General features: G+C 37.5%; 1 protein-coding gene across 2 annotated transcripts in view; it reads left to right on the top strand.

Annotated features, from left to right (window-relative positions):
• RBM25 (RNA binding motif protein 25) overlaps positions 1–12,275 on the top strand; it is a 33,570-nt gene that overhangs the window by 3,990 nt on the left and 17,305 nt on the right. For both annotated transcript variants that reach the window (XM_069017489.1, XM_069017490.1), the window contains exons 2-6: positions 2,750–2,870; positions 6,570–6,619; positions 8,072–8,242; positions 8,549–8,606; positions 9,764–9,924. In XM_069017489.1, coding sequence (XP_068873590.1) covers positions 2,765–2,870; positions 6,570–6,619; positions 8,072–8,242; positions 8,549–8,606; positions 9,764–9,924 — 546 coding nt within the window. In that variant the 5' untranslated portion in view covers positions 2,750–2,764. The remainder of the gene's footprint in view (positions 1–2,749; positions 2,871–6,569; positions 6,620–8,071; positions 8,243–8,548; positions 8,607–9,763; positions 9,925–12,275) is intronic.

Genomic DNA, 12,275 nt, shown 5'->3' with positions numbered 1-12,275 from the left:
GATGGATCCATGTAAGAATTAAGTCAGTAAGAGGGCAGCTTTCTAGCTGCTATGCAAGTAATTGTACAAATATGGGGGGCATGAGGGGAGAAAGAATGGAGTGCTTTGAAATGAACTGTAGAAGCCCTATGTATAAGTGTTTCCCATCATCTGCCCGGAACATTGAAAGACTAAGTTTGTTCTCTTCTTATTGCCTTTTTCCTTTTATGCAGTAACAGTTACTTTGTTGACTGCTAAATTTTTGCTTTTTAAATTTAAATTATAAAAAAACCCCAACCAAACAGTTGCTTCTCTGTGCATATGTAACATCCACTGGGTATGGTATGTTTTAGCATCTTTTAATTTAAAGAACTGTTGCACCTCTTAGTCCCCAGGCCTTTTTTGTTGGCATCTCCAAAATGGTGGCTCAGATAAAGTGCTTATCAGAGTGAGAGACAGGATTGCACCTACAGGCAGCCTGGAAAATTACTTCCCCAATTGTTCTTTTATGTTTTACTGACCATGCCTTAACATCTTGTGGACCTCTGATGGTGTAACTGTCATAGCCTGTTTAGAACCATTTCAGATGCAGTAGCTTATTGTTTGTACCATCTGCCCCAAAAGACCTTTGAATTTAATCCATTTGTTTTACAACCTTGTAATATAGATAAGAACTGAGAGCCTTAAAGATCTTAATTTTGGGCTTTTTCTGTGGGCTTCTTTTTTTTTTTTTTTTTTTTTTTTTTTGCATGTGAAAGTTTCAAGTAGTGATACCAAGGTAGATAAGGGAGTTCTGTTCCATACCATACAAGTTCCAGATTCTAGATGAATATCAGCTGATGTGCACGTAGTCTGAAGAGACAATAAGCAACTTTTTAAAAAAGAAAATGGTGTATATCTTTGCTGCTTTTCTTTGCCTATACAGTTTTAAAAATTCAGGAATTACAGAAAGGAAATGTGTTCTTGGGCATATGAATTCTAAAAGGAAGGGGAAGTTTCATGTTTATTATATTGCATAAAAACTTTTTGAACTGTTGAAAAAATGTTGGCATTTGTTCTCTTGTTTCTTCTGCCATCTTAGACCTTGTGTCACAGGAGTGTTCATTGTTTTGCCTGGTGAGATACTGATAAATGCCCTTTGGGGCCAATTAATGAATGCCCTCATCACATACCTTGTGTAATTGATGTAGTTGTAAATGTTTCCTTGAATGAATTGTGTGATAGGGTTATATATGTGTTCTTAGACCAGAATAAATAAGTTCTGATGTTAGAAGGTATTACCAGGTACATTTGGGTTTCTCTTTAATCATTTCCAGTCTATTATATACATTGATCTCTCATAGTTGTTTCCAGAGTGTGAGGGAATAAAAGCTTTTCTATGTGATTCTGTTATTATAATTTTTTAGATCTTTCAGATGTACCTACTATTATGGTAGAGTACTGATGCTATCTTCTAGTTCTAGTATTTAAGACTATCCTTAGTGGCTTGCTCTTGAAGAAATCTGGGAGGCACATCTCTCTCCAGCAAAACTTGATTTCTGTTCTTTGTGTGTTCAGTGCCATTGTGTTCCTGGCTTGAAGAAAGCACATTATAATCTACAGTTCTGTTGTATGTATCAGAATTTTGCTCACCATAACTCTGTTTCTCGAGACAGCCTTGCTTCAGTTTTGACTCATAGCTGCCTGTTAGGAAAGCAGTTGCAGTGCGGATCTGACGCTGTAGGTTGTAAGGCAGCCTGTACAGTCCAATGAGAAACGCAAACGTTTCTGCCAGCAGCTAACTGGGTTCCTCTCACTTGTGATACTGTGTCTCTGTGATTCATATCCACATGATCCACTGTGTTTGAACTTCTCCAATGCTTCCTCACTGCAGTGTGAATGTATGTACATGCCCAGCAGTAATATTGTGACCAGTTTGGGGTTTTTTAGAACTGAGGGCCAACCTTCTGTGAAGACTTGACTGTGTAAGGTTACTGAAATAATATTGGAAGCAAGAATGCATGCCTTAGTTGTATTAAGGGTGATATTGAGTGCTTTATGACTGGGTGGTATCTGTTTCAGGGTCAGTAATATGCATATAAAATAATAACAATCTGAATAGAAATGGTGTTTGAAATGATCTTTACTCTCCATGGGGGCATGTTGACACTCAGCTCATGGGCTAATGTCCAAGTTGTGCTCTAGGAGATTGGTGGACCGGTACGTTAAAAATAGATCACAGAACCCTCTTTGAAGCTTTTAACTCTCTCTCTGCTGGAATTTGAGGATGTCCCCAATGTCATCTTAAATACAACTTCTGTTAGTGCTGAGCAGTGCGATGGCCCAGTTCTTCCTGGCATCTTGTTCTACAGTTGTATTGTGTGTGATCATTTCTTGTACAACAGAACTACTTGCTTTATTGAAATTGTATTACAAGATTACTTTTGCTTTTGTATACTGCAAACATAGCTTTATTTTAAAGAAACTGTACAAACTGTTAAATGCTATTTATTGGTAGGAGGAGTCAGATATAGCTTTGTTTATAGCTTTGTTTTTCACTTCATTCTGAAACACTTCCTTAGAAGTGCTGTTTTTAATTGAGAAAGACTTCTACTACATCTGTAACTTAATGAATAGCCGGCGGAAAAAAAAGTTGAAAAATAGTTGTAGTTTGTGGTTGAATGTCCGTATAAATATTTAAAATCATTATGGACACTTACCACTTTACTGCTTTTGTAATTCACATTTGAGAACTGACTAGTACAAGTTTCCTTTTCTATCTTTTTGACAGATTGTGACTGCAAGAATGTCTTTTCCACCTCATTTGAATCGCCCTCCTATGGGAATCCCAACACTTCCCCCTGGGATCCCACCTCCACAGTTTCCTGGTTTTCCTCCACCTGTACCTCCTGGTAAGTTATAGTAATATATGGAAGTATTGTAGAAATTAATTTCTTCATATTATTCTGAATTCCTTTAAAAGCCAGGAACTTTTGTAAATAATGTATCTAATGTAACTCTGATTTGTGTACATTGCAGTTGAGTTTCTAGTTTTCCCACACATCATGTCATGTGAGCAAGCTCCTTTTGGTCTACCAAAAGCTGTTTGCTTTGGACTAGAAATGAAATACTGGACTTTCTTGAGCCTTTATTCAAGACTGAAGCTAAGTGGTGATTTCTGTTAATATTAGGTGTTCCAAAGCCATTGTTTTGACAGTAATCCATTGTAATAGCCTTTGGAAACCCTTGGGTACACTGAGTATGTGTAGTGTGAAAATAGAGGAGTAACTTTCAGAGAAGGTCCAACTTCTTGCATTGTTTTTCTGCATTTTTTATGTCCAACTTTCTTTTATTTTGCTTCTTATGTTCTTTCCTCCACACCTCTTGCAAACTTACAGTTATCTTTATCATTCCTTCTAATCTTCCCAGAACTATTCCTACCTTTTTTCTTTGTTCATCTGTAAGATCAGCCTCTGCTTTTGAGTTGAGATTTTAACTTGTTGGTGTGGAACAGCTTTCTTTCTGTACATTGCGACTATACATAATGATGACTGGAGGCAGGAGACCATAGAGCAAGTGAGAGATGGGAATACATCAGAGAATTATCTCTTTAGAATTCATCACAAGGGCTGCAGAAAATAACTCCTGTCTGTATTGTCTTAAACTGTGTTGTGCAGGAGTGTTTCGTAGACAATAGAGGCATTCAGAAACAGATGGCTGAACTACAAAAAGATTTCTGCATATCATTTATCAAGCTAATCTTTACTTGCATTAATTTTTCTAAACATTTTTTCCTGAGAACCATGAGATGTCAGCTATTTCCTGCTAAAGGCAGAGTTCTTGTTTAGGTAGTATCCTGCCATCAAAAATGTCAGGCTGAATTGTAAAATCCTACCTTTTATCTTTCCTAGCTCCAGTTTATGAATGTTAGTGTATGAAACACCAGATACTTAAAAAAATAACTTTCTGAAATAGATTTTTAAATGCCTGATACAATTTTCTGCTCTGAACATGTTGCTTCTTAGTATGTGTGACAAAGATCTTTTTGTTCTCTTGCTGTGTTTAAATAGTCTCATTTTAGTATTAGGAATCTGAAGGGTATGTACAGTGGAGAAGCCTGGTATTAGGTGAGAATAAAATTTTTCTCTGCCTAAGAGAAACATGATTTGCTTACCTGTGCAGAGAACATTTTGACGTGTAGAGTATATGGATCTCGCTTCTTAGTATAAGCACATCAGTAGAGCTGAAAATGCTACAGAGATTTTATGAAAGTCTGCTCTGAACTTAGTCCATATGTAAGATCACAATTTTAGTGGCTTACAGTTTTATCTTTAGCTAGCTGTTTGGTCAAAATTTCATGTCTTAGTTACCTCAGCCTTGAAACTTGAAAAGTTTCAGCTGGAGTAGTTTGCTTGCATAATAATGAAGTTAGGAAAGGTGTTTTCTTTTGCTTAAAAATCCAGTTGTTAAAACCAGGAAGTTCTAGTATTTCCCAATATTAGTGTGGAAGATTTGATAAGGAGGTGATTCTGATAAATCTCTAAAGATTATTGGATACCACTGAGATGTAAAAATCTTCATCTTGCATGCCAGAAATGCTGTAGTAGGTCAGACCTGCAGTCCATATAGGCTGATGCATTGTGTGGGCAGTGGGACTAGAAGATGGTATGTAGGATGGGCATGTATCCCTGTCTGCTTTCTGAGTCTGTTGCCTCATACACCTGTAGTGTTCGGTATTTTGGAGTATGATCTTTCATTTGTTCTTTATCTTTTTCTGGACCTGTCATGAACATTTTGGTATTTTTTGGCTCTTGATTGATATTGTCCATCTCCACTGCCACCTCTTAGACCAAATTTGAGAAGTTCATTAACTGCTGTGGAAAGTGCTGCTTTCTTACTCTTAAGTCTGTCTTTAAACTCATTGCCTACTCAGTGTCCCCCTCCTGCCCCAGTTCTGATGTGGGAGTTGGGCAAGTTGTGTTTTGTGGTTTTGTACACCTCAGCCACGTTCTATGCCTTGCAAACCTCCACACTTGAAGAGTCTCAGAATGTACAGCCTTTCCTCATAAAGCAGCTGCTTCACCAGTGAAGTCGTTATTCTCTGAGGCTGTTCTCTGCAGCTGGGTGGTCTTGGGTTGCAGAGACCAGGTCTGTAGGCAATAGTCAAAAGTGAAGGTGCACCAAGCTTTTGTGTAGCAGCTAAATGATACCTGTGGTCATTATGTTTCCTGATGATGCCCAATATTTCAGTGGATTTTTGTGGCTTCTGCTGAACGTTGGGCAGATAGTTTCATAGAATTATCAATGATAACACAAGTGTGTTTATTGAGTTGTAACTTTAAAAGCCGTTGTGATAATTATAATAATTATAGGGCTGCACAACTGGAGTCTTGTCTGGGAGTAGTTGCTACAGTCTTTGGGATGCCATGGTGTATTAAAACTGAAAACGTGGGAGAGCAATACACTTGATTGTCTGAATGGCCTGGAGGGATAAGAGGTAGTATGATCTTAATATGAAGGGACTGAGGAAGAAGATTGAGTGCTGGAGAAAATAAAAAATAGCATAAATAAAGCAAAACCAGAGTGGATGAGTAAAAAACTGGAGAGGGTGTCTGAGGAGAAGTGTTTTAGGACTAAACACTAGAGAGTGTGGGGGAACAAGTCCAGGAACAGTAGGTTGCAGAAGTTTGTTTAGTATTTTAGGAATACAGCAGTAAGAGAGATGGAGAAGGAGACAATTGAGAGGGAAAAATGATGGAAGTTTTTTGTAGAATGAAAAGAAAAGGAGATGTAGGATCCCTGTGAAGAACATGAGATTGACTTCATTATTCTCAAGTCTCAGTGTGTCTTGCTGACCAACCAGTAGTTTTGGTGAAATCCCTTCACTTAATATATTTAACCTCTAGCAGCTGGCAAGGGAGGACAAAGAGCCCTTCTTATGATCAAATGTTTTGGCTCATGATAGTACTTAAAGCTGCCAGTGAATTTGGCAGTGTAAAAGAGGTATCACATGGTTTCATCTGATTAAATATTAATTTATTATTATTAATTAATGATTATGATTAAAATTAAATATTGTTCTAAATTAGGTGTTGGAGACTCCCAAGTGAAGTATTCAGTAGCTTCTTGACAGAGGTTTTTTATGCTGCCTTTATTAAGCTGTTCCATAAATAGGGGCATGAAGCCTGGTGCCGTTCTCTACAGGACCTCATCCCTAAGCCACATGCAGAAACGATTGTGCTGTGGGAATTGTGTAAGCTGGGAACGAGATCATCTGTAGGGCATCAGCTGCCTTTGCTCTCAGGAATTCCCTGCCTCATTCATCACACCACTGTCTTCTAGAACAATATTGTGGCTTGAATATGGTCTGAAAATAGATTTGTTTGTGACAAAGTTGAGATGGAAATAGGAGAAAGTGACCAGGATGCCTATGGTATGTTAGTGTACTTAGGCTTTGTTTGGATGCTTAAGGAATTACTGGTTATCATTACTGTGAAATTCTTATTTGACCAAAATTGCTGTCTAGTTTGAAAATCATGTCTGCAATCATTTCATTTGTATTCATCAGTTCTCAACAGGGCAGACTAATATTAATGTGTTGTCTTTCTCAGGGACCCCTATGATTCCTGTACCAATGGGCATTATGGCTCCTGCTCCAACTGTAAGTATTACAGTAGGAATGAGATTATAGCCAAATAAAATGGAGAGTAAAATGTAGTAGATGTCAACAGTGTTATTGTTTTGCTCTATTCCCTCAGAATTCTACTATGAAAGAAAATGCTTAAAATTAAGTGCAACTGTAATGCAAATGTTATGCTAATTTCTGACCTAGACAAAGTTTGAAGTAATGTCTGGAGCTACCAGCTGCAGAGGTGAAGCAATTATTGTTCTTGCAAGAAGATATACTTCTCTCAAATGCAGTGGTTTGAGCTTTGCCTTTGGATCATTTGTGCTCTTCCTGTGCAGTACAGTTAGATCAGGGAGATTCCAGGTCTTTTGCTCTGGAGTTTGTAGCCCTGACATAGTACCGTGGAGGCATTACCTCATCCAGGTTTATAAGGCTATCATGCAGCACTGCTGGGTTGTCCAAAAACACGTGCTTTGACAGGCTTACAGATAAGCTTGCTGTCTACATGATGCAGGAAAAGGAATAGTTGCATGTAATATCCATCTATGGAAGAGCAAATGAAAGGTTTCTTTGTCTATCTTACTAATTTCTAGTTGGAAGGGAAGTTTATGATTTTGGGGTCGATAAAAGTGTGCCTTAAAATATAAAGGTTACTTCTTGACTTCAAGGTGAATTACCATTTGTGCGATTATGCAGAAGTGAAATCTCCCCAAAATACAGAATTTTTGGATAGCTTGTATTATCTCCTAAAGGAGGTTCATGGTAACCAGTGTGTTTAAGGCAAATACACTGAAACAAATGTATTATTCATGTATTTATTCATTCAAATTAAATATTTTAAAATAGTTTTTAGTAAGTGACACTTCTAGAAAGGTGTTCTGAGAAGAGAGACTGCATAAGGACTGTTAAATCTTAGGTGAAAGAAGTGCGGCAAAGTGGAGCAGATGATCATGCCTATCTTTGTACAGTTAATTTACAGATATTTGCTCCTTAACCTAAAGAGGCTTTGGGTTGTGTGTTGATTACGTAAAGCAGTATTGTTTATTCACTGTGTGGAAGCTTTAAGATCATGCGTCGTGTCCATTGAAGCCTTTGAGACAGAGTTACTTTTCCATTCACAGCTTGGTTTTTACACTGTTAGGTAAGGTAATTCAACTTACAATGACTCAAATATTGCAAACTAGTTATTTGTAGGAGAAATAATACCTAACGTTACTGGATGTTCACCTTGAGATTTCCAGTGGCTGGGTTCAGTTACACCTCTTGTTATCTTCCTTTGCCAGAAAATGGCCATCTTTTTTTGTGTTGTAGCAAGTATTAAAGCCTGAACTGCTTATTGGTGTCTTACTCCATAAGCCTAACTAAGGTTTGTATGAAAATTCAAATTTGAAATAAATGTGCATCCCTAAGTCTTTTGTCTTACATATTTAAATGAAAATAAAGCATTGGATGGTTTGGTTTTTAAACTTCTCCTCCTCTTTGTAGGTATTAGTTCCTACCACGGTGTCTATGGTTGGAAAACATTTGGGAGTCAGAAAAGACCATCCTGGCTTAAAGAACAAAGAAAATGATGAAAACTGTGGTCCCACTACAACTGTTTTTGTAGGCAACATTTCGGAGAAGGCCTCAGACATGCTCATACGGCAGCTTCTAGCAGTAAGTACAGCAGACTGTTTGTTAAATTTCATCCCTGGCTGATGAATAAAGTAATGACCCACAAGCAGTGTATTGAAACTAAAAGCAGAACTATTCCCACTCACTGGAATAGCAGCCCACTATGCCTGAATTCAGTAAGTGAAGAGTACAGCTTTTTTACACTATAGGTGTCTGTGAATATATAGACCTATTTTATTCTTAGTAGTGTTTACCCTATTTTAATTTGATAATCTGCAAAAAGTGGTTAAGTTTTTTGTAATGTTTTGAATATAAAATGAAAATTAATGATATTTCTCTGAATTGCAGAAATGTGGCTTGGTTTTGAGTTGGAAGAGAGTGCAAGGGGCATCTGGAAAACTTCAAGGTAACTGTTCATGCTTTTCAAAATCTCTAGGCATACTCTTGTTTTTATTACCTGGCATCTGTTTTAATATCTTGACACATTGCTATTCTTAATCATTTTGTATTTTAAGATACTGTAATATGATAGCTGCTAAATACTTTCTAGTAAAGGGCTAGCATTTTCTGGAATTGAGACAGAATAAAATAATAAAATTGAAAAAAGTTAAATGAAAAATGTCTTTGGAGCCCTAGTTATGCTTACCTTTCTTGTCTGAAACGGAATGATTTTATAGACTATTCCTGAGAAAGGTTTGCCGATTTGGACTTAGTCCCCAAAGGAAGATACTGTTCTAACAGTGTTACAAGTCACTTCCAATAATATGTGTTGTCCTTCTCTATGAAGGAGGTTTTCCTGATGTAAAATTTACCTTCCTTATTGTCAAGCTGAAATGATTCATTTTTTGTGACCCTTCTCCAGTGATTGCAGGAAACAGTTTTGGTTACTGGTTTTTTTGCTGTGTTTTCATATCTTGCCAGGCTTGTGGGTTTTTTTTTCTTTTTAAGGATGTAATTTAGTTCCTTCAGCTTTTTTGTGTATCACACATTTTTATTTTGTTGTCATAAAATGTTTTTCTTGTTTAAAACTTCATGTAACTGTTGTGAAGAACCTGGTTTGAAATACCCTTCCCTCTAGGTTAACAGTGAGCTGTTGATTGATGCCCTTGGCCGTCAGACAATTGCAAATCCACCTGAGATGTCATCATATAGACTACATTTCTTAGTTAAGACAGATATGTCAAAAGCTTTACAAACATAGTCATAGAATTGTTTGAGTTGGAAGGGACCTTTTAAAGTTCATCTAGTCCAACCCCCTTTAAAGAGCAGGAACATCTTCAACTACATCAGGTTGCTCAGAGCCTCATCTAACCTGACTGTGAAAGTTTCCAGGGATGGGACATCTACAGTGTGTGTACTGGTTCCATCTCATTTACTGGACCGTTAATTATATCAAAGATGAGTTCAGTGAGTGAACTTTGAGTTTCTATGATGTGTACTCCTGGCTTTTAAAAAAATAAGTGCCTATATTCCAAGTTTATTGATTCAAAGCACATTTTTAAACAAAGTAATTACCTGAAGAGCTTTAATGATTTTACTTCTCATTTCAATCATCCATTTCAGCCTTTGGATTTTGTGAGTACAAAGAACCAGATTCCACACTACGAGCACTGAGACTACTCCATGACCTCCAGATTGGAGAGAAGAAGCTGCTGGTCAAAGTTGATGCAAAGACAAAGGCTCAGCTAGATGAATGGAAAGCAAAGAAAAAGGCATCTAATGGGGTATGTATATAATGTGTGATTTGCATTCTTTTGGTAGGATGTCAGTGTAATGTACTTGCTAGATCAGATTGTGAGCATGTCTCAGTTTCTACTCCTTTCTGTGTCTTTAATTCCTTTTAGGATTTTGCCAGAATCACATTAATGAGTCTGAAGATATGTTGAAAGGCAGAGAAGTGTAAGCTCTTAATTCCGTAGTGTTTGAATTTATCTGCAAGCTACAACTACATCTCTAGAATCAATTCTGTAATTCATTATAAATTATAGTAATAGGTGCTATGTATTTTGATTCTGTTGCGTCATTTTTGTTTAGAAACTCTTGAAAGTGCTTAAACCCTAGAAGAAGTTACTCTGTCAGTCTGTAAACTGGCTGTCTGAAAGGAATTGAGGTTTCTTTCCCCTCCACTGATGATCTTCTGGAACAAATCAATGAAAAGGAAAGAAGTAGATGATTCAGTAGAAGAGACAGTTATCAGGCAGTGGGCAGCTTTCAGACATTTAGTAGACTGGAAAATTAGTTTTGTATTATTCCTTTCTAAAGCTAAGGATCTGTTCTGGTATAATTACAGATATTTGGTATGTTGGATTCTTGTTGAGATGAAAAGATACTTAATTGACAAGTTTGCATTGAAGTTGATTGTGTCCGTTTCTTTGCTGAAATAGTGTATTTCAACCCCGATCAAGTTGGGCTTTGTCTCTAACTCCTAAAGTTAGAGACACATGTGCCTTAATATAGCACTTAAAATTTTTTTCTGTAAAGTCAAAGTGAGAAGAGCTCTTGTTCAGAAAACTAAAAATGCTAATCACATTGTAGCAGGTAAATTTTTAAAATTCCAGTTTGGAATTTTCTTAAATGTATGTAGACTATAGTGGAAACACAGATACTATTTCATTTTACCTAACCAGAAGTAGAGGCATAATGATGACTTGAAGTACTTGACATGTCTTTGCGTACCCCGTGCATGGGATTAAATGCAATGGCTTAGTAAAACAGAGTGCTTTACTGCTTTACTTTGTGGTGTTTGAGTGGAGTACTGTACCAGCTCCTTGCCTAGGTAAGGGCTTGATTTGACTGCCTTTTCATTTTGTACTTCCTTGTTTCATGTTGGCATCACCTGTGATACTGTACTTCACAGCTGATGCTATAAACAAGCTTAAAGTATTTCTGGAGTTCTTGTACATCTCTCATGAATTTTGTTTTCTGTGAGCCCCTGTGAGTTACAGTCAGTCTGAGGGGATTGATTGTAATAGAGCAGCAGGTACTGTTTGTGGCTTAGGTGAAGGCAACTGTATGAGCCCATTCTCTTGAACTGTAGAATGAAATTAACTCCATGTTTTTTGTTGGGTTTTGCTAGATTTGGTAGGGTTTTTGCTCTTTTTTTTGTTGTGGTGCAGAGAAAGGATGTGAATTGCTGAGGAGTATTGATGAAGTGCGTTGTAGTCAAACTGCTTGCGACTCCTTTCATGCCATCATTGGTGTGCTGGTGCCACTTGGATCCAAAAGTTGCAAATTTTCTTGAATATTTTCAATTAAGAAATCAAACATGTATACTGCAACACAATTTCATATAGAGACACACCAAGCAAACCTTCATCTAATTAGCTCCTCTCCCTGAGCACTTCTCCCTGGATCTCTTGAATTCCACCCCCTGTCACTACCTTCTAGCTCTTTTCAGCCTGCTCCTCCTTGGCCGGGCAGCTTCTTCAGCTCCAACTGAATCCTCCCTTCCCCCTCATTCTTAGCTGCTGCTCCATCAGACCTTTCCCTCCCCCTCACTCCACCCACCAACTTAACGCTTGACGGGATACCCAGCTGGATTCTCAGGTGAGATTCCATTTTTCTAAAAGATTCAGGGGATCAAGAGGTGGGCTACCTTGCTCAGTGTGCAGATCATCGTTCTACCCTTTCATGTTATATTTAGTGAAAGGCACTTCTTTGTGTTCCTTTTCCTCCATACAAGGTTGAAAGGGGCAAAAAGATGAGGAACTGCGAAGTACTTGATCAACAATAATTAAAAGTAAAAAAAAGTTTGTCATGCAAGGAATGTTTTCCCTAACGATGTTTCTTTAATGTAGTTCTCCCATTTGAAGTTGCAGCTTGGAAATTTTAGGTAGGCATTTATATTGCATGGCACTTAAGTAGAAGGCTTTGAGGAACTGCTGTTGAAGTGACTTGAAGTTCTGGAACATAGAACACAAAACTTTTGACCAAGAGCTGCACTATAGTGATTGCCTTTCTGGGAGCGTGTGGGTGCGCTCTCTTTTCCTGTCTAGTGCCTTAATCACTATTTTTCTGTTCTATTTTATTATGTTATTATGCAATCCGTTACTCACTCTCTGCAGCCATTCCATAA

The sequence above is a fragment of the Aphelocoma coerulescens genome, chromosome 5 (assembly GCF_041296385.1).
Source record: "Aphelocoma coerulescens isolate FSJ_1873_10779 chromosome 5, UR_Acoe_1.0, whole genome shotgun sequence".
Classification (NCBI taxonomy): Eukaryota; Metazoa; Chordata; class Aves; order Passeriformes; family Corvidae; genus Aphelocoma; species Aphelocoma coerulescens.
This window is presented reverse-complemented; position numbering and strand designations above follow the sequence as displayed.